This window comes from Pelophylax lessonae, assembly GCF_965119305.1.
Source record: "Pelophylax lessonae genome assembly, chromosome: 5".
Classification (NCBI taxonomy): Eukaryota; Metazoa; Chordata; class Amphibia; order Anura; family Ranidae; genus Pelophylax; species Pelophylax lessonae.
The window spans coordinates 540,346,826-540,369,688 of NC_138772.1; the positions used below are offsets into that span (position 1 = coordinate 540,346,826).

Consider the following 22,863-nt stretch of genomic DNA (forward strand, 5'->3'; position numbering starts at 1 on the left):
TTGGAATATACAATGTACAGGACAGCACATAAAAAGGGGCGGTGCGGAATATTAAAATGTACAGCAAAGAATACAGAACGTGTCGGCGTGGGATATTAAATGTACGGAATTTGGACGTTTTAAATAGGGGACATATTGCATAGCATAACAGTGTGAGTTGGTGCAGAATAAGGATTGTACAGCATAGCATACCAGATGAGACGTTGGGGAATAGAACATGCAACAAAGCATACAGAATGAGCCAGTGCAGAATAGGAAATGTACAGCATGATACAGGAAACGAGGCAGCACAAGATAGGTAAGGCATAGTGTGGTTTACGCAAAGAGGCAGTGAGAAATCGGGAACGTACAGCATGGCAAATAGAGTAATGCAGGGTGGAATAAGAAATATACAGCATGGCTTACAGAATGATGTGGTTCTAAACGTGGAATGTACAGCATGGCATACAGAATAGGGCATTGTAGAAGAGGGAACTTACAGCATGGTATACAGAATGAGGCAGTGCTGTATAGGGAATGTATAGGTTGGCATTTGGAATGAGGCATTGAAGAATAGGGAACTTACAGCATGGTATAAAGAATAAGGCAATGCTGTATAGGGAATGTACAGCATGGCATACAGAATAGGGAACTTACAGCATGGCAGCTCCACACGCCATTAAAACAGGCAGAATTTACTTTTTAAAATCTTAAAGTACAAAGGATTACAAGAATACAAAGACAAATTAGGATAGTTATGCTAGCTATGTTTCCATGTACATTTTCACTTTTTAATAAGACCTAAAGAAAACGTTCCAATAATAAACATTAATATTTGCTTGGGGTTAGGCTTTAACCCTACATATCCTCATAAAGCATGGGTAATGACAGCGAAAAACCTGGTGACAGATGAAGGTAGAGTACTGGTGTGTTTGCATATAAGAACATCATGGAAAGATCATCATGGAAGCAGAGGCTCATTCAAATGGAGAGGAGTCATGCAAGCGGGTTTCAGAATTGCCCCATGAAAGCGGGAGGAGGCCACAGGTTTGGTCTAGAACAGGAGTCTCCAAACGTTATAAACAAAGAACCAGTTTACCGTCCTTCAGAATTTAAAGGAAACAGATTGTGGCCAGTGGGGGTAGAAAATGTCCCAGCATCACTGGGAGTAAACAATGCCTCAGGTTCAGTGGTAGTTAAAAAAAAAAAATAAAAAAAAATTACAATATGCCTGTGATCAGTAGGAAAAGGAATAGTGGCCCATCATTGGTATCAGTGGGAGGAATAGTGGCCCACCATTGATATCAGAGGAAGGAATAGTGCCCCATTGTCAGTGGCAGAAAATAATGAAACAATGAGGGAAAGCCGCTCAGGTGTATGTTCCAAACCCGTTGCAGGTCAGATCCGTCATCCAAGAGTAGAAAAAAATCCAAGTTTGAGACCGCACTCAGGGTATATGATAAAATCAAAAGGTTTCTTTATTCCTCATAAATAAAGTAGACAGACAGTGTACAAACAGACGTGTCGGGTTGACGCGTTTCACGATGCTGGAGATCGCTTACTCATAACCACCCGAAGTGGCAGAAAATAAGCCTCACTTTGTGTCAGTGGAAGGAATAGTACCCACAGGCCAGATAAAGACTAGCAAAGAGCCACCTTTAGCTCACGACGTGCTGCAGTTTGGAGACCACTGGCCTAGACCACAATGGTGGCATTTTGTCTCCCTACTAGTTACCCATAGGGGGCTCCCAGTTGGCATTCCAATTTATCCCTAAAGCTGTTCAGTAGAGTTGAGGTTAGGGCTCCATGCAGGATACTCAAGTTCCTCTACTAAAAACTGTTCAAACTGGCTTTGTGAACAGGAGCACAGTCATGCCTTCACTAAACTGTTTCCACAAGGTTGGAGGCTCACAATTGTCTAAAATATCTTTGTATGCTGCTGGATTACCAATACAATTCACTGGAAATTCCTGAACTCAATAATTTAGAGGGATGTCCTCTTACTTTTGGCCATATATTAGGCTTGATGGCCAGGTGTTTACATACATTTGGCTATATAGTGTAACTCGTACCCTTTTTTTTTTAATCAAAAAAAGAACAGATATGGCTAGAAAGCAGAACTGATAATCCAAGAAAGAATATAAAGCATTGCAAAAGAGCAGAACACAGACAATGGAGATATGAGGAGTTAAAGGCAGCAAGTGTGTGTGTTTAAAGAGCGTACAGAAAACACACCGATGCCCGCAAAGCCAACTAGTTATCCGTTCGGGGAATTCAGACAGAGCATAAATATGCGCTTCATTGGGCATGACTTGTCTTTAGGGCCAGATCCATCGTCTGATTAGATTACTGAGGAGTAACTTACCCATTCATTATAGCACAAATCGACACACTCCGAATGGTAAGAAGTAAATGGAGTTCCAATCAAAAACAGTCACTCGGCCATAAAACGCCTTCAACGCCAAATTTTCTTCCAGCTGTGAAGACTTTGATCTTTAAAGCCAGATCAGTGTTCACAACAAATCTCAAAGAACTCCTGGCAGTCTTAGAACTCCAGAAGTGAAAAATAAAATATTTCATGCCTGTAGATAAAAGAACGATAGTCTCAAGATGCCTACAATGACGCACCCAAAACCGATGTTTCCAGAATAGACGGAGTACGAAGGTGGTAGGGGGTCACCTGCTGGCCTCTTTGGTCTTTTCAAACATATGAATTAGCTACTAAATCCTTTGGCATTTAAGATAGCCTATTGTAACAGGAAATCAGGTAAATCTGTGGGTGTTTTCACAGATGGGAGATACATTTCTGCCTTGTTTAGGCAATTCACCAATTACTATCAGTTGTCGGCTGCAGAGGTAGCCAGAAAGGTTTAAGGATGTTGGAAAGCTTCAGCTATTCAGAATGAGGCAATTAAGGCCTCTATAAGTTATCCAGAGGATGACTACTGATTGCTGCATCCTGAGGCTGTGTGCGTTAACGAGAGCAGTGAGCTGAGAGACTTCTGAAGGGGAGGTGGTGAAAAAGAAAACAAATAGACTATTTGTTTTCTGCTGTATGACCAGCAGTGTCTGCCCAGCAGTAGGTTGGGACAGACACCATGGGGAAGTTCCTGTGTTGTGAAGGTAGACGCCCCAGGTGGCTGGGGTTTATTTTATGTTTGTTTGATTTATGCTGTTTGGATGCTTGCACTTGTTTCCAGCAAATTGGAAGAATAAACCATAGACCCTTGTTTTCAACCACTCCTCGGCTGTCTCTCTGTGTAACGAACCCCCCCAAGGGGTCACCCACACCCGCTTCCGAGCTAACCCCTCACACTATGTAGAAGTAGTTGATCTGTGTATTTAACGGTTTGCCTTAAGTTTGGCTTTTAAAGCCTAAAACTCGCCATGAAGCTCAAACTTTTAGCAAAATGATTTCGTCCCCAGAAACTGATGATGCTTTCTTTTTCTGATGCCAACCAGTCAAACAGATCAGGGATGGGCACCGTTCGTATAGTAATGTTCATCACTAGTTGCAGACATTCCACTGGGCAGCAGCACGGCATCTGCAGAACTTGTATGTGCATTGATTTACTTATTTGTGGCAGGTTCAGCAGCACCAGTCCAAATATGTGTGCTTAGCCTCTTGTCTGGGGCTGTCCTTTAATTCCCATATAGACTCTCTTTCCTGGTGTAAAAACACGCTTTCTGAATTCAGCAAAGATCATTTATTCACGGTATACTTAATTATTCATAATAGCTTCATAATAGAGTTCAGGATTATGAAGCGCTGCTAATGCTTTGTAAAAATATAATCGCCCAGGCAACAATTAGTATGTTATTAGAAGAGGATTCTGGGACGCTGGCTGGATAAAGCAAGATCAGCAAAACAGAATATTCTTCTCCTCCGCCCAACAGCAAACCTCACACACTTCGCTCCAGCCTGAACCGTGCATAAGGTGTCATTCATTTGTAAGATATCAAATTCACCTCCTTGTTTTTTTTCAACTTGACTACTGCCATTGCCTCATCATCGGCCTACCTCTACACAGGCCGTATCCCTTCAGTCTAATATGATTGCTGCTGCCAGACTCATCCACCTTACCAACCCCTCAGTGTCCAATACACATCTCTGCCAATCCCTCCAATAGTCTTCTTTTGGCCAACACATAAAATTCAGAATAGCGCCCAAACCGCCCACTTCATTCCTCCCAGGACCTTCTGATTTCTGGCTCCCTCATTACCTACTCCCAAGCTTACCTCCAGGACTTCTGCAGAGTCTCTCCCCCACCTCTAAAATTTGCAATCCCAATTTGTCCAGCTATTTCCAGCTCTGTCCACCTTCAGGCAATCCTTGAAAACCCATCTTCTAAGGGAAGCCTATCCTGCCTTCACCTAACCAAACTTTTACTTTTTCCATGAACTCATTCCCACACAGTTAATACCATGGGTGTCCACATTGGAAGAAGAGGAATTGTCTTTGAATTTTTGACATCACAGGGCCGACAGCTCCCAGGGTCAGGCCTCTTAATCTATTGAAATCCATTTGTGTTCGCACCCAATTGCAGCGACACATGATATCCGCTCTCTATGGTTTGCTCGTAAACCTGTCCCCCATTACTGCTGCCCCATTTTGTTGGGCTTGGGCACAGGAACTGAACCCGATCCTATCTGATAAAGAATGGGAGAGCATTTGTACCCTTATCCACCAGGGTTCAATCATTGTAACTGTTCAGGAGAATACATATAAAATCCTTTCCCATTGGTACAGAACCCTGTCAAGGAACCACAAATTTTTCCCAACCGTCTCTTTTAGAGATGTGGCGTAGAGGTTGGCACCATGCTACATGTGTGGTGGCTGTGTCCCATCCTCCAACCCGTTTGGAAGCAAGTACACAATATAATTTATAAAGTTACCTCATATAATCTGGATTACACCCCGGCGCAGTTCTTATTGGATCATTCCTCTTTACCACAAAACACTTATAGGAAATCATTGGCTATGTGCATGGTAAACACTGCTAAATTATGTATACCTCGCCACTGGCGTTCCACAATCACCCCATCAGTACGAGAGATGTTTCATGAGATTGTCCATATTGAGGAGATGGAAGAATTAATACATATTTCACTGGATAAGATGGCAAAATTCACCAAGACTTGGTATAGCTGGATAATGTATAAAGAGTCCCCGGACTATAGGGCACTTGTTGGTTGACCTGTGTAATCACTTGGCTAGGAACAAAAATCTGTTGGACTGCCTAGTCCTGAACTAACTTTTGTGGCTGAAGGCCCCCATCCCGGTGGTTCCCAATAGTAATAGACCCACGTTTGATAATGCTAACATCTTGCCCATTTCCCCTGCTATGCTCTTGCCCCCTCCCCATTCCTCGTCCCCCCACCTTCCCTCCACCCCCCTTTGCTTTTTCTTTTTTCCTTCCTTTCTCACCCTTTCTTCGCTTTCTTTTCTCATTTATCTGCCCGGGGTTCTTTCTCAGTCAGTGCATAGTCCCAATTGGAGTTGACGTCACTATTGTGATACCTCCTGTTAGCCATCTGAATTGCACGAGCGAGACTATTTGTTCTGACCAACCTACTTTACATAATGGTTCCCTTTTGTTTTTACTATTACATACGTTCTGATTTTGGTTGCCTGGGTTGGCCTCGTTGATACTGTATTCAATTTTGTGTAGTTGTCAAGCTCATTTTGGATTTTGAAGCACTGTATGTTTTGACTGTAATTCCTCCTTGCCTAAGACATAGCTTTCTGTTTACCTCTCTTATCGCAATAAAACTTTTATGAAACAAAAAAAAGAACTTGTGCTTAGTAAGAGATCTGGCAGAGAGAAAGGAGGTATATCCCATCTCCCAACTTTAAATTGGCCTTATAGTACAAATCCAATACAGATCACTAGAAATACAGCCAATAAAAACATTATAAATAATACATATTGCCGGTTCCTTCTGAGCATACACAGGAAAGAAATTTGTTCAGGCTACGGTACACTTTTCAATAAAGAAAAAAAGAAAATATATATAACTATTTAAGCGAAGGAGAATGGGGGCATAAAAGTGAGCAACTATGAAACGATATGTTTTATACTGAGAAGAGGTTATACGTACTAAAGTGTATCGAGGTTGAGAATTATACTTAGAAAATATGTAAAGAGAAATAAAAAAAAATAGAAAGAGAAAAAAAAAAAAAGTAGAAAGTCAAGAAGGAAAAAAAAAAAGTTAAAGAGGGATTTGTAGACCAGGAAACCATTACTGTGGAAAAAATAAACAAGGCATGGCAAGACCAAAGGGTGAACAAATGTGGGCTTTCCATAAACATTATTCAAAGAAGCTAGATTTTCTTAAAATAGGGATGTAATTGTGCTAACAACTCTTCCATTCTCAAAAGATTATTCAGTTCAATCACTTATGCTGTTACTGAGGGTGGCAGCTGAGATCTCCAATGCGCCTTGGTATAACTGCCCTAGCAGCCACTAAGAGAAAAAAAAAAGCAAAATTTCTTTCTAGAAACTGGAAATGGATTCCGGAAGCATTGACAACAATTCTATTTGGGGGATCTGGGGGATTGTAAGTGAGGCAGAAATATTTACAAATTTTAAAGATATTAACCCAGAATGGGCGTAGGATAGGACAGTCCCATCATATTTGCTGCATAGTGGCTTCATGAATTACGCATTGCCAACATTGAACAGATGTAGTTGGAAATATTTTATGTAAAAGTGGGGGACAATGGTACCACCCTGTAATAACAAAGTTTCCTTCATGTGCCATGCTCACGATAGAGAGTTTATGAGTGAACATATAAGAATTTTGGACATCTTCCTTCGTGAAAATGACACCAAGCTCCCTTTCCCAGTCTGCAAAGTAGTAGGAGAGACCTCTGTTAAAAGCTGATTATATAGAAAAGACACAGTATGCATAGGGGAAAAATGTTGGATACACAAAGACTCAAAGGTAGTAAAAGGACAATGAAGATTGCCTCATATTTTCAAGGAAGTCCAGAATTTGAAAATTTAATAACCACCCACCCAATGGCTGGTGTAGGAGATAAGTCAATTGTGTCAGTGGTTTCACATTAGTTGCATCTAAGACATAAGCTTTTAAGAGAAAAGGGACAAGGCATAGAGGTGAAAAAGATGGTAAAGTTTAGCCTTGGGGGAAACTCTGGGTTGCCTGTAAGTGGGGTTAAAGGGCCAAGGCAAGAGGACAGTGATAGAGTTTGAAGCAAACGGTTTAAGACTTTCAGGGTGAAATGTGCTGTTTTATTACATGGATATGAATGCACTCACACTGCTTAAACGTTGTACCATATAGCTGGAAGTGTATCTGCTATACTAAAGGTTCTCCTCTGCAAACAAGTGTGCTGGATTCATCGCCTAGTTTTTCTAGGAGGATAATAGTATACTAGGTTAAGAAAATGTTACAGGCTTTGTGGGGAAGGGGTGGTTGGGCTGTATGAGAGGAACACGGAGATGCACATAAGTGCTGGGTCTCCCTTTGACTTAAGCAGCCTGGCCGCTCAAGGCCCCTTACAGTGCATGGAGCTACCCGGATTAGAAAGGCTTTTCAAGGCAAGGTGTTCCCTTGAAAATATACTACAGGCAGTCCCCTGGTTACAAACAAGATATGTTCTATATGTTTGTTCTTAAAGCGGAGTTCCACCCGAAATTTATACTTACCTCCATCTTCTCGCTCCCGGTCACCTGAAAAACAAATGGATAATCGCAATTTTTTTTTTTTTTTCACTTACCTTTTAGAGAAAATATACTCACCTTACTTCCTTCTTCCTCCCCTCGGCGGCCACGGCGATTCGTCACTTCCTGGCTTTTGCAATGATTCCTGGGAGCTGAACGTCATCGCTCCCAGGAATCATTGCGCCTGCACCGGCCCCGACGTCAGTTCCGGGGCGCGCGCGTCATTCCCTTCTAAACAGCTTCTGGGCATGCCCAGAAGCTGTGGAGGGATGACGCGCGCGACCCGGAAGTGACGTCGGGGCCGGTGCAGTGCATCGTGGGACCGAAGAAGGAGGAAGAGGACCGAAGAGGACGCGGAAGAGGATCGCGCTGGCTTCAAGCTGCCCACACCCGAGATGGCAGCGCTGGAGAAGACAATTTCAAGGTAAGTATTTCTCCTGAAAGGTAAGTGCAACCCGGGACAGATCAGAGGCTAGCCATTGTGGAATGTGCTAGCCCTGACTGTCCCGGGGGTATTTTTATTAAAAAATGTACAACTAGGGTGGAACTCCGCTTTAAGTTGAATTTGTATGTAAGTTGGAACAAGTACATTTTTCAAGTGTAACTCCAGCCCACAAAATTATTTTTAGGTTATTTGGATAGCAGTGAAGGGTTAATACCCCTATAACAATTGTTTTGCTGTTTGTGCCCCTGTTCAGAAGATGTCACCTTACTTTCTGTCCCAGTGACAATTGGATTTTAAAAAGTTTGGGTTGCTGTGGAAACAAGGATTGGTGATAAAGCTTCAGTGAAGACACCTTTTCCCCATAAGAACTCTTACAGGAGTGAATTTCCCCATCCTAGAGGTAGTTTTCCTCTCACTTCCTGTTGTCTCCCTCGGTAAGTATGAGTTGTTTGTAAGTCGGATGTTTGTAACTCGAGGATTGCCTGTACTGTGGAAAGTGAACCATCAAACATAGGTTCTAGATCTCTGACCCCCACTATGTTTGGAATGTTCTAGAGAAGTCCCTACATGATTCCAAACCTTAGACAAACCTGCTGGAGGAGCAGAAAATGCAAGAGAACAATAGGAAACAGGCCATATAGATGTACACCTTGTGACAATGGCAGGTATCAGACCCCTGGCCTTCTCATCCAACTCGTGACCAAAGACCAAGCAATCTCACACCCTGCCGTCACTTGCGTAACAATGCCACTCTCATCTGCACCAGGCACACAGATTTTCCAGCTTGCGGGACCACAATCTAGATGCCAGCAGACTGAGAGCGATTGTCACCGGGCTAATTAAACAATTAACCCTTTCTCTGCCACCACCTCTACGTTATAATGAGCCCAGAGGACGCTCGGAATTTTAGAAATACCAATCATGAATTTAGAATAACCATCTGTAACACACACTGTCACCTCAGACAAGAATGTTCAGATGGGTTATCCTAAACAGTAGCACTCTTTCAGGAGGCAGGTTCTATTGGGTCAGTTTGCGTTTAAGAGCTTAGAGACAAAGTTAACACTTTTCAAAATAAGGTTTAATTATAAGAAAGGTGAAGATTGGTGCAAATAAAAATATTTACAGAAAAATGGGTTACAAAGAAATAGAGACACAATACAGCAATTTAGAAATATGAAGATAAAGAGGGAAAATACTTGCATTTAAAAAGTCCTGATATTATCAGAGTTCCAGAAGCTGAACATGTGATCGGTCCTTCTCTTAAGCGATGAGAGTGGCAAAAGGGATGTCCAGTGGTTTACGACTATTTCAAATGTACTTTTGTGGACAGTGGTCATACCACTGTTAATATCTTGACATATGTAAGGGTTACATATGTAAGGGTTACATTCTTGAAACTGATATTTTATAACTAAGCATGTCATTTGCTTTCAAACAATATCAAACATGAATATCTTTTATCACAGAGGGGATATCTTATCGCTCGTTCCAATTTCCTGTATTACAGGGTGACCATGTGTGGTCTTGTTACGTTCAGTGTGTTATGCGGCATTCAAATATCTACTTTTTGTCAATGTGTCAGGTTCGAGTAAACAGTTATGACTTGGATATGGATTGTGAGATTTAAGTGTTACTTTTTAATTACAACTTGGCTGGGGGAATTCCACACAGCCTATTGTGGACATCTGTTCTGAGATAAGATTTTACGACCTGGCCGGTCAGGATGGGGGTTTGCGATAAGATCTGCTTTACGACCTCCTGCTGTGTTTTTGGAGACAGGACTTCTGCTAGAATGTGCAGATAAAGCTTGGTTTGAGTTTGCACACTGATTAGCGAAAGGTGGGGGCTACTTTCGCTCAAGAAGCCTGGGTCACTAAACAAAATGGATGCCGAGAAGACAATATGGTGTCCTAACGCTCGACACCATCACACACCTCAAAACAGGAATTGCCTGAATAAGGACCCTCGTGTCAGGATTACCAGGTATTAGTTTAATAAAAGCTGGAGATTCAAAAAGGATTAAAAAAGGACTTTTTAATGTGTTAAAGATTATATCAGAATTTAGTGACTGATTTTACTACCTACTTTAACTTAGTGCGTTAGGCTTGTTTTGATGTCCCAGGGCTCCAGAATCTTTAAATTTAATACTACCTTGAGATACACGGGCTGTCCTATTCCAGTCACAGTTGGAGGCCCAGCCAAGCAGTAAACATGACAAAAACTCCATAAATTCTGGACAGTCCTGAATTTTGTAATTAGATCATGGGGAGATTTCAATTACTCCTGAGTTATGAGAGGCTGCGAGAGCTCCACTCGAGAACAGGCAGGAGGTCACACTACAGTTGTGAGGGGAATCTTAAAAGATTGAGGCATCATGATGGATCCGAGAGATGAGGTGCATCATCTTTTCAGGACGGTATCACCGTAATAAACAACTTAAATTTTTGCCCATGGACTGAAACCATTGAGATTGTTCCTGAAGCCAAAACCCTGCTCTGGTTTAATATAGGCGGGAACAGTATGAGTGGCAGTGAAGAGCATAATGTATAGTGTTCATCGGAATTTTAAAGTTTTTTCCTTTTTTCATACGAATTATTGATAATACAAAACTAAATGTAAACTTCAAACGTAAAAGACTGAATATGACATTTACATTCTGATGCCATTAAATAACAAATTTTCCAAATTAAGCACTGACCAAATGCAAAGATATTTTAAATATTCACATTTTTGAACACAGCACATGAGGATATATAATTTTGCGCTTGACAAAGTTACAAATTTGTTGGCACAATGATGGCACTTTTTGCGACAATGCAAGGACCGCTCATATACTGTTCAGAACTAAAGTACTTTTACCTTACATGAACTATACGAAACACTCAGTTCAATTCAGTGCAATGAATCATTGGTTTAAAAAAAAGAGAAAATGAAAAATAAAAATGAGTCAACTATTTGCTAAAATAAAAGTAGTAATGGTTTTAATAGTACACATGACGCTAAATCTGCAGAGAACACCATGTTTTTTCCATCAAATGATTAGCCTATTTAAATGACTGCACATTCCAACATAGACCTCATGGACATGGAAGTATGACCAATTGTCTCTTGTCACAATTTTATACATTTTAAAGTTTGGAAATTTCATGCATAGTATGGAGGCATTAGGCTATACTCCAAGATGACCAGACTCTGCATACGATCAAATTATAATTTAAATTTGGTATAAATATGCAAGGAACACTATGTCCTACCATGACCTGACCTTGACATATATTACACGTTTATACATACATTAGTATAATACAATTCTTTTACTCTCTATACGTAAAACTCTACACCTCCAATATGACTGACCACTGAGCATGATCATAACACAATTCTATTACACTCAATACATAGAACCCTACACCCCCAACATGACCGACCATTGGACATGATCATAATACAATTCTAATGCACTCTATACATAGAATACTACACCCCCCCCCCCCCCCCAACATAGCCACCCACGGGATATGAGCATAATACAATTCTAATACACTCTATACATAGAATACTAAACCCCCCCCAACATGGCCGACCACTGGATATGATCATAATACAATTATATTACACTCAATATATAGAACACTACACCCCCAACATGACTGACCATTGGACATGATCTTAATACAAATATTTTACTCTATACGTAAAACTCTACACCTCCAACATGACCAACCACTGAGCATGATCATAATACAATTCTATTACACTCTATACATAGAACACTACACCACCAACATGACTGACCAATGGACATGATCATAATACAATTCTAATACACTCTATACATGGAATACTACACCCCCCCCCCCAACATGACCAGCCACTGAGCATGATCATAATACAATTATATTACACTCAATACATAGAACCCTACACCCCCAACATGACCGGCCATTGGACATGATCATAATACAATTCTAATACACTCTATACATAGAATACTACACCCCCCCCCCCCCAGCATGGCCGACCACTGGATATGATCATAATACAATTATATTACACTCAATACATAGAACACTACACCCCCAACATGACCGACCATTGGACATGATCATAATACAATTATTTTACTCTATACGTAAAACTCTACACATCCAACATGACCGACCACTGAGCATGATCATAATACAATTCTATTACACTCTATACATAGAACACTACACCACCAACATGACTGACCAATGGACATGATCATAATACAATTCTAATACACTCTATACATAGAATACTACACCCCCCCAACATGGCCGACCACTGGATATGATCATAATACAATTATATTACACTCAATACATAGAACACTACACCCCCACCATGACAGACCATTGGACATGATCATAATACAATTCTAATACACTCTATACATAGAATACTACACCCCCCCCCCCCCAACATGGCCAACCACGGGATAGGAGCATAATACAATTATATTACACTCAATACATAGAACACTACACCCCCAACATGACCATCCCCCGGAAACGATCATAATACAATTCTATTTTGCTCTATATATAGAACACTGCACTTCCAACATGGCCGACCACTGGACACAATCATAATACAAATCTATTTTACTACATACATAAAACACTACACCTCCAACATAAGGCGACTATTTTACATACTCTGTTATAATATATACATACTACACTGTCAACATGACCAAACTCTGGACATGACCATAATTATTTTCTTACATTATATAAAAATATAATGACTACACATAACATTGCATAACACATCTTTTTCATTTTTAATCATCTTCTATCTCAACACAAGCAGCTTTGTAATGATATTAATGTGCAACAAAAGCAATCTTGCAGAAAAGCCATGTCAACAATATTTTTAATAATCTTAAGTAGACTGACCACACTGGGGGTGGAAGAAGAGGAGCAGGATGGGTTATTTACCACCCTGTGATCTGTATTACTTTTTAATGTGTGCTATTGCTTTCTACATATATCAAACAAATGTAGGATGTGTAAGGGTTTAAGAGGACAGAGGACCTGGGCCGAAAGAAGTGGATGGAGGTGTGATCATATAAAAGGATGGAGGAGATGTGATGATATCAGAGGATGGAGGAGGTGCAAGGTGTATTGACATGAGATAATAGAGGAGATTTGAGGATACAAGAGGATGGAGGAGGCGCGATGATAGAAAAGAATAGAGAGGTGTGATGATAGAAGAGGATGAGGGAGGTGTGTTTATAAAAGAATATGGAAGAGGTGTGATGATATAAGACGATGGAGGAGGTGCAATGATATAAGATGATGGAGGAGGTGTGATGGTTTAAGATGATGAAGGAGGTGTGACGAAAGAGGTGTGATGACATACTAGGAATGAGGAGGTGTGATGATATAAGACGATGGAGGAGGTGTGATGATATAAGACGATGGAGGAGGTGTGATGATATAAGATGATGGAGGAGGTATGATGATGGAGGAGGTGTGATGATATAAGATGATGGAGGAGGTGTGATGATATAAGATGATGGAGGAGGTATGATGATGGAGGAGGTGTGATGATATAAGATGATGGAGGAGGTGTGAATGTTTAAGATGATGGAGGTGTGACAAAAGAAGAGGATGGAGGAGGTGTGATGATATAAGATAAGGGAGATGTGATTATAGTAGAGGATGGAAGACTTGTGTTAACAAAAGAGGATGGAGGATGTGTGATGATATAAGATGATGGATGATGTCTGCATATATAAGATGATGGAGATATAAGATGATGGAGGACATGTGCTATTAGAAGAGGATGGAGGAGGTGTGATATTAGAAGAGGATGGAGGAGGTGTGATATTAGAAGAGGATGGAGGAGGTGTGATGATGGAGGAGGTGTGATGATATAAGATGATGGAGGAGGTGTGATGATATAAGATGATGGAGGAGGTATGATGATGGAGGAGGTGTGATGATATAAGATGATGGAGGAGGTGTGAATGTTTAAGATGATGGAGGTGTGACAAAAGAAGAGGATGGAGGAGGTGTGATGATATAAGATAAGGGAGATGTGATTATAGTAGAGGATGGAAGACTTGTGTTAACAAAAGAGGATGGAGGATGTGTGATGATATAAGATGATGGATGATGTCTGCATATATAAGATGATGGAGATATAAGATGATGGAGGACATGTGCTATTAGAAGAGGATGGAGGAGGTGTGATATTAGAAGAGGATGGAGGAGGTGTGATATTAGAAGAGGATGAAGGACGTGTGATATTAGAAGATGATGGGGAATGTGTGATGCGTTATGTGAAAATAAAAGCTGATGGAGGATGTGTGATGCTAAAGGATGATGGAGGTCTGATAATATAAGATGATGGAGGGGTGTGATGATATAAGATGATACGGTAGATGTGAATACAGTAGAGCAGGGGTGTCAAACTCAATTTCATCAAAAGGCCGCATAAGCAGTATGATTGCCCTCAAAGGGCCAGTTGTATCTAGGGTGCGCTAAATACAGAGTGCAGAGTTCAGGAGTGCATTAGGTAGTGTAGGGTTGTAGTGTAAGAGTGTAGGGTTTAGGGGTGCACTATGCACAGTGTGCAACCCAAACCCCCCAAAGCTTTCTTGCATCTCTCTCTTCTACCTGGCCTTGCTCTGCCTCGCCTTTCAAATAGGTCATTCTCTCTCTCAGCTTCTGGAGATCTGTCCCTGCCATTAGTGTGTGCAGGGATCTGTTACTTCAGAGAGAGAGGCTGTATTTGCAAGTGACAGCGGGGAGCGGAGAGGGCCAGAGCCAGAGGTGGTAGAATGGAGTTTCACCATGTTCTGACTGCAGAACTGGGTGCGAGGGCCACTTGATAAGGCCTGGAGGGCCAGATTCGGCCCGCGAGCCTTGTGTTTGACATGTGTGCAGTAGAGGATGGAGGACTTGTGATAATAGAAGATGATGGAGGATGTGATGCTATAAGATGATGAAGGCAGTGTGATGATATAAGATGATGGAGGAGGTGTAATGTTAGAAGATGATAGAGGAGGTGTGATTACAGTAGAAGATGGAGGACTTGTGATAATACAAGATGATGGAGGACTTGTGATAATACCAGATGGTGGAGGAGGTGTGATGATAGAACTGATAGAAGAGGATGGACAGGTGTGTGTGTGATAATGAGGACTGCATTCTATATTGGTGGCATGGCTAGAATGGGCACATACTGTATATGACAAGCTCACATAATTTCCAAGCCTTCCGAACTTTACTTACCCCACTGGAGAGGTGCCAGCTGCAGGTGCTCCAGAACGAGCTGGTTTAATACCCCTTCCACACTTGCCTCTCCTTCCCGCTTCAAGGACGGGTAAGAATTAGTTAAGGAACATGGACAATCAGCCAAACACATAAAAACATTTCTACATAAAATATTAAAGAAAAGGATATTTGCCATTAATATATATATATATATACACATACACACACACAGTATATTGGTGTTAGGGTGGTTATTGTAATGTTCTGGTACCTCTGGTACCCTTATTTCCACATTTCTCTCTTAATATTGCGTCCCATCTTGCTATCCAAATGGAACGCATACACCTTTAAGGGCAATGACGTCATCGCCGGGCGCCGCTATGAGCGGCTATTTCAATCGCCGGCTTTCTCTCACTCATTGCTCGTTCAAACCGCATGTTGCCTTGTCTTGTCCAATGCTGCCGGAGCTTCAAGCTATTCCCCTTGCCTGAACAAGACCGGAACCTCGCTACCGATCCAGTATCTCGCTACCGGATTACTCCATTACTCTTGGACCTTGCTACTACTAACCCATCTAGTGATAAGTACCCCGCAGGGGATTCCTTGCTCAACCTAACTTTCACTATCTACTACTGCATACGAAAGGGACTATTACTATCTAAGCTATTTCTATCATCTGCATAGATTGCTAGCTCTTGGGACTACCATCACCTATCATTGCACTAGGTTACTCTCTCTTGCATACTTCATCTGCTGTCCCCTACCACCTGTTACTATACATGATTGCTAAAACCTATCTGCATACTATCATCACCTACCACTCTCCTGAATACTACCACTACGTGCTCACCATTCTACTGCCTGTCTCTCACCTCTATTCTATCATATACATTCTATCACTCCAGGAACATCATATTGAGTGTATGTATATTTGCATAACAGGCTGTACACAGTGATGAAGTCCTGAGAGTTGGATATGTTGTTCAACACATTCTCTACATGACTACTGAGTGTAATAATTCTGTAGCTGCAAATCCATTCACTAACAAAAAACGCATGAGCGTTACAGTTATGCTCATGTGGTAGAGATGCGTTTTTAAGCTGTGCAAGTCCAAACTAATTTAGGGCATGGCGGTCCACTTTTTTTTTTTAAAACAAAATGGAAAAGTCCATACAAATAAGTTGTCCATGCGGGGGTTTCCACCATCAACACCAACAATCAACGGAAAAATACCAAGCCACCTGGCTCCCTTATCAGCAGCTAAGCTGCTCTTCTTAGCAGTCCCTCCAACTGTATTATCCAACTCTCCTGTAAGGCTCCATTCACACTTAAGCGTACTGCAGCGACACCTGCTGCACTGCGCTTTTTTATAGCTTTTTTTGTGGCAAAGTTTTGGACCTGCAACGTTCATTTAAATGGGCCTCCCTCCCCTCCAAAAACGAACCAAAGAAGGTTATGTAACAAATTTTAGCACATTTGGCCTTGTGGATTTTGTCGTGCTTTTAGAGCGTTTTGGCCTTCGACAATCGTGGCAAAATTGCACCGCATTTAGGGTGCCAGAAATAATGGATCACAAACACTTCCCGTGTTTTACCGTGATTCTCAGGTGTGAAAGGAGCCTTTACTCTTGGCTTACACAGCCTTTAGCTGCAGCACCCTGCTACGTGGGCTCACTCCTGGCCTCCGGATACGAGTTCTCCTGACATCCCGGCTTTCTTGCAGCTCTCCCTGCTGCTCCGTCACCAACTGCACCTACATTGAGCAGACATACACACTCTGGCTGCCTTGTGCAGCCTCCCTGGCTCCAGGGGAAGGGTGTAGTCCTCCTTACTCCTATGCAGAGACCTCCCGTCTCTCGGGGGCAGCCATGAGCTATGCCCGAACTATGGACACACATCCTGCTGGTCTTTGGCAAAATCTGGACGCCGGGTTGGAGACCCACCCAGATCTCATAAGTAACTGAATAATATGTCTTGATATAAACTAGGGATAGACCGATATGGTTTTTCCAGGGCTGATACCCATATTTTGGTCACAAAGTATCGGTATCGGCCGATATGGACTGACATTCAATCACACATCCAATGCAGAGTGACCAGTTCCCCCATCCAATGCAGAGTGACCAGTGCCCCCATCAATGCAGAGTGACCAGTGCCCCCATCCAATGTAGAGTGACCAGTGCCCCCATTCAATGCAGAGTGACCAGTGCCCCCAACAATGCAGAGTGACCAGTGCCCCATCCAATGCAGAGTGTCCAGTGCCCCCATCCAATGCAGAGTGACCAGTGCCCCCAAAAATGCAGAGTGACCAGTGACCCCAACAATGCAGAGTGACCAGTGGCCCCATCCAATGCAGAGTGACCAGTGCCCCCATCCAATGCAGAGTGACCAGTGCCCCCATCCAATGCAGAGTGACCAGTGCCCCCATCCAATGCAGAGTGACCAGTGCCCCCATCCAATGCAGAGTGATCAGTGCCCCCAACCAATGCAGAGTGACCAGTGCCCCCAACAATGCAGAGTGACCAGTGCCCCCATCCAATGAAGAGTGACCAGTGCCCCGTTCCAATGCAGAGTGACCAGTGCCCCCATCCAATGTAGAGTGACCAGTGCCCCCATCATGCAGAGTGACCAGTGGCCCCCTCCAATGCAGAGTGACCAGTGGCCCCATCCAATGAAGAGTGACCAGTGCCCCCATCCAATGCAGAGTGACCAGTGCCCCCATCCAATGCAGAGTGACCAGTGCCCCCATCCAATGCAGAGTGACCAGTGCCCCCAACCAATGCAGAGTGACCAGTGCCCCCAACAATGCAGAGTGACCAGTGCCCCCATCCAATGAAGAGTGACCAGTGCCCCGTTCCAATGCAGAGTGACCAGTGCCCCGTTCCAATGCAGAGTGACCAGTGCCCCCATCCAATATAGAGTGACCAGTGCCCCCATCATGCAGAGTGACCAGTGCCCCCATCCAATGCAGAGTGACCAGTGCCCCCAACAATGCAGAGTGACCAGTGCCCTCATCCAATGCAGAGTAACCAGTGCCCCCAAACGAAGTCCCGCCTCCTGGACCGACTCCTATGATAGACAACACCAGTGTGCTGTCTATCATAGGTAGAAGCAGATCCAGGAGGCGGGACTTCGTATGACAGCGCCCACGCCACGTAAGCAGAAGAACCCTGCTCTGTGTAATCAGGCGGCGCTTTAATCTCCATCCCCCCTTCCCCTCCGGTGGCAGCTCAATAGGCGCTACCTTAAGAAAATATCAGTCATATCAGCCAGGTTTGTGGCCAATACCAATACTTTCAAAAAAGTGAATATCAGCCTCCGATTATCGGCCAAACCGATAATCGGTCAATCCCTAATATAAACCACCTCTCATTGCACAACATTGAGACTGTGAGAGTGAGGGGCAGCACAAGAAGTCAGCCCGAATCTGCTGCTTGATCAGATCATGTGCTGACAGGGAACATGCAGATAGGAGGAGAGAGCAGAGTTGACAACTTACTGATGCATTGTTTTTCCTTCATTGTCCAATCAGCATGCTGTGGGTGCAGAGGCGACACCATTGTTTTCCTTAAATCTAACAGAGAAAAGGGTGTCACCTTCGTGGCTCTGCTGTCTGGAAAAGGTGTATGAATCACAAAAGCGGCCAGACAGAATGACAAATAGATTGTAGGATAAGTTCCCGGGTGTGTATTTTAAATGTGCATTTTATTTAGTTGTTTGTCTGTAATTTGGTTTGCCTATAATAAACTTTATCCATATACAGAGCATGAGACCACTAGAAAAGGATGACGAAAAGGAGCTGGACTGTGAATATCATGTCAATGTTTGGATCTCATAAAGCCTTATAGCAAACAGCGAACCAGATGCATTTATATTTGGGAAAACACAGATGACTTTATCATGCTAAATAAACTCACACTGAATATTTTAAACCCTTTTTAAGTCTAGGACTACACGGGCAATTAAATCTCCTAACTACTGGGTGGTTTAACCATTAGCTGACCATTGGCTCGCTAGAATTACACTGATTTCAGCAATCAGTTACATCTCCTTAACCACTTAAGCCCCGGAAGATTTTACCCCCTTCCTGACCAGGGCCTTTTTTGCGATTCGGCACTGCGTGAATTTAATGGACAATTGCGCGGTCGTGCGACGCTGTACATAAATGAATTTGACGTCCTTTTTTTTCCCACAAACAGAGCTTTCTTTTGGTGGTATTTGATCACCTGTGCGATTTTTACTTTTTGCGCTATAAACAAAAAAAGAGCGTCAATTTTGCAAAAATACCAATATTTTTCACATTTTTTTTATATGAAATTCCCCAAAAATCAAAATTTTTTAACATTTTTGGCCAATTTGTTTTCTGCTACATATGTTTGGTAAAAAAAAAATCACGAAAAGCGTATTTTGATTGGTTTGCGCAAAAGTTATTGCGTTTACTAAGGGAAAGATTTCTGTAATTTTTGTTGGGTTTTTTTTAACGCGTAATGGCGGCAATCTGCGATTTTTTTGCGGTACTGCGACATTGCGGCGGACAGATCGGACCCTTGACTGACATTTTTGACACTTTTGGGGTTACCAGTGACATTACAGTAGTAATCAGTGCTATACATATGCACTGTTACTGCAAAATTAAACTGGCAGGGAAGGAGTTAACTTTATTGGGGAAGGAGGGGTTAAGTGTGTCCCTAGGGGCGTGCTTCTTACTGTGATTGGACATGGCTACTGGTGTAGGAACAGTGATCAATGGTATCGACGGTAGTAGAACCGTATGATCACCATTCCTACACAGGGGAGAATGACAGGCGGCTTGTCTACATCAGCCGCCTGCCTTTCTCCCTTCACGGCAGACGATCGTGTGTGACCGGTGGACATCGGGTCCGCCGGTCACACGCACGGACTTCCCAGGGAACAAGCCGGGGCGGGCGGGCGCGCGCTTGCCCGCTATTGGCTCACAAGCAAGTGACAGGCTAGTGACGTATATATACGTCACTTTGCCTGGCCTGACCACCGCAGTATATGTACTTGTGGCGGTCGGCAACCGGTTAAATACTTTATAGAGTAAAAGCTCATTTAAACTTGTGTTTTTTTGGGCTTTATAAATGCACTGTTGAGATGCGTTTTTAAATGCCAGTGTCATGGATTGTTCTCAATCATCGTCTGGGAAGACCAGGTGATGTCAGTCTCAAAGGTTTTAAATGCCCAGACTCATCTGACTTTGCCCCAACAATCAGCACCATGGGATCTTCTAAGCAGTTGTCTAGAAAACTGAAACTGAAAATAGTTAACGCTCACAAAGCTGGAGAAGGCTATAAGAAGATAGCAAAGCGTTTTCAGATGTCAATATCCTCTGTTCAGAATGTAATTAAGAAATGGCAGTCATTAGGAACTGTGGAAGTTAAAGCAAGATCTGGAAGACCAAGAAAAATATCAGACAGAACAGCTCGCAGCATTGTGAGAAAAACAATTCAAAACCCACGTTTGGCTGCACGATCCCTCCAGAAAGATCTGGCAGACACTGGAGTTGTGGTACACTATTCCACTATAAAGAGATACTTGTAAAAATATGGTATTCATGGAAGAGTCATCAGAAGAAAACCTCTTCTACGTCCTCACCACAAAAATCAGCGTTTGAACTTTGCAAATGAACATATAGACGAGCCTGATAAATTTTGGAAACAAGTTCTGTGGACCGATGAGGTTACAATTGAACTTTTTGGCCGGAATGAGCAAAGGTACGTTTGGAGAAGAAGGGGCACAGAATTTAATGAAAAGAACCTCTGTCCAACTGTTAAGCATGGGGGTGGATCAATCATGCTTTGGGGTTGTATTGCAGCCAGTGGCACAGGGAACATCTCATGAGTAGAAGGAAAAATGGATTCAATAAAATTTCAGCAAATTTTGGATGGTAACTTGATGCCATCTGTGAAAAAGCTGAAGTTAAAGAGAGGATGGCTTCTACAAATGGATAATGATCCTAAACACACCTCAAAATCCATGGGGGGTTACATCAAGAGGCGTAAACTGAAGGTTTTGCCATGGCCTTCACAATCTCCTGACCTCAACATAGTTGAAAATCTATGGATAGACCTTAAAAGAGCAGTGCGTGACAGACAGCCCAGAAATCTCAAAGAACTGGAAGACTTTTGTAAGGAAGAATGGGCAAAGATACCTCAAACAAGAATTGAAAGACTCTTGGCTGGCTACAAAAAGCGTTTACAAGCTGTGATACTTGCCAAAGGGGGCAGTACAAGATATTAACTCTGCAGGGTGCCCAAACTTTTGCAGACGCCCTTTTTTTTGTTTTCTGTTATTTTGAAAGTGTAAATGATGGAAATAAAATCTAACTTTTGTTGACATATTATAAGAATGTCTAATCTGTAATTTAATGCCTTTTGGCGATTTTTCCATCTTTCCTTGGCCTCTTTATGCACATGAATACAAATTTTTACCCGGGGTGCCCAAACTTCCGATCCCCACTGTAGGCATTATAGAAAAATTAATCTTTACATTATCCCAGGAGAAAAGAAAAAAGGAAGGGGAGAAACTTGGTAACAAGTGTCACATTACATAGGTGTCAGTGGATAAGGTCCTCCCTAACATACAGTGCCTTGCGAAAGTATTTGGCCCCCTTGAACTTTTCGACCTTTTGCCACATTTCAGGCTTCAAACATAAAGATATAAAACTGTAATTTTTTGTGCAGAATCAACAACAAGTGGGACACAATCATGAAGTGGAACGAAATTTATTGGATATTTCAAACTTTGTTAACAAATAAAAAAACTGAAAAATTGGGCGTGCAAAATTATTCAACCCCTTTACTTTCAGTGCAGCAAACTCTCTCCAGAAGTTCAGTGAGGATCTCTGAATGATCCAATGTTGACCTAAATGACTAATGATGATAAATAGAATCCACCTGTGTGTAATCAAGTCTCTGTATAAATGCACCTGCACTGTGATAGTCTCAGAGGTCCGTTTAAAGAGCAGAGAGCATCATGAAGAACAAGGAACACACCAGGCAGGTCCGAGATACTGTTGGGGAGAAGTATAAAGCCGGATTTGGATACAAAAAGATTTCCCAAGCTTTAAACATCCCAAGGAGCACTGTGCAAGCGATAATATTGAAATGGAAGGAGTATCAGACCACTGCAAATCTACGAAGACCTGGCCGTCCCCCTAAACTTTCAGCTCATACAAGGAGAAGACTGATCAGAGATGCAGCCAAGAGGCCCATGATCACTCTGGATGAACTGCAGAGATCTACAGCTGAGGTGGGAGACTCTGTCCATAGGACAACAATCAGTCGTATACTGCACAAATTTGGCCTTTATGGAAGAGTGGCAAGAAGAAAGCCATTTCTTAAAGATATGCATAAAAAGTGTTGTTTAAAGTTTGCCACAAGCCACCTGGGAGACACCAAACATGTGGAAGAAGGTGCTCTGGTCAGATGAAACCAAAATCAAACTTTTTGTCAACAATGCAAAATGTTATGTT

At 42.4% G+C, this 22,863-nt stretch overlaps 1 protein-coding gene across 1 annotated transcript in view; it reads right to left on the reverse strand.

The window, feature by feature from the left end:
• TRAPPC9 (trafficking protein particle complex subunit 9) overlaps window positions 1-22,863 on the reverse strand; it is a gene marked incomplete at its 5' end in the record, with an annotated part of 911,701 nt that overhangs the window by 393,016 nt on the left and 495,822 nt on the right. The window contains one exon of the mRNA XM_082257414.1: window positions 15,387-15,477. Within this exon, the coding sequence (XP_082113540.1) occupies window positions 15,387-15,477 (91 nt within the window). The remainder of the gene's footprint in view (window positions 1-15,386; window positions 15,478-22,863) is intronic.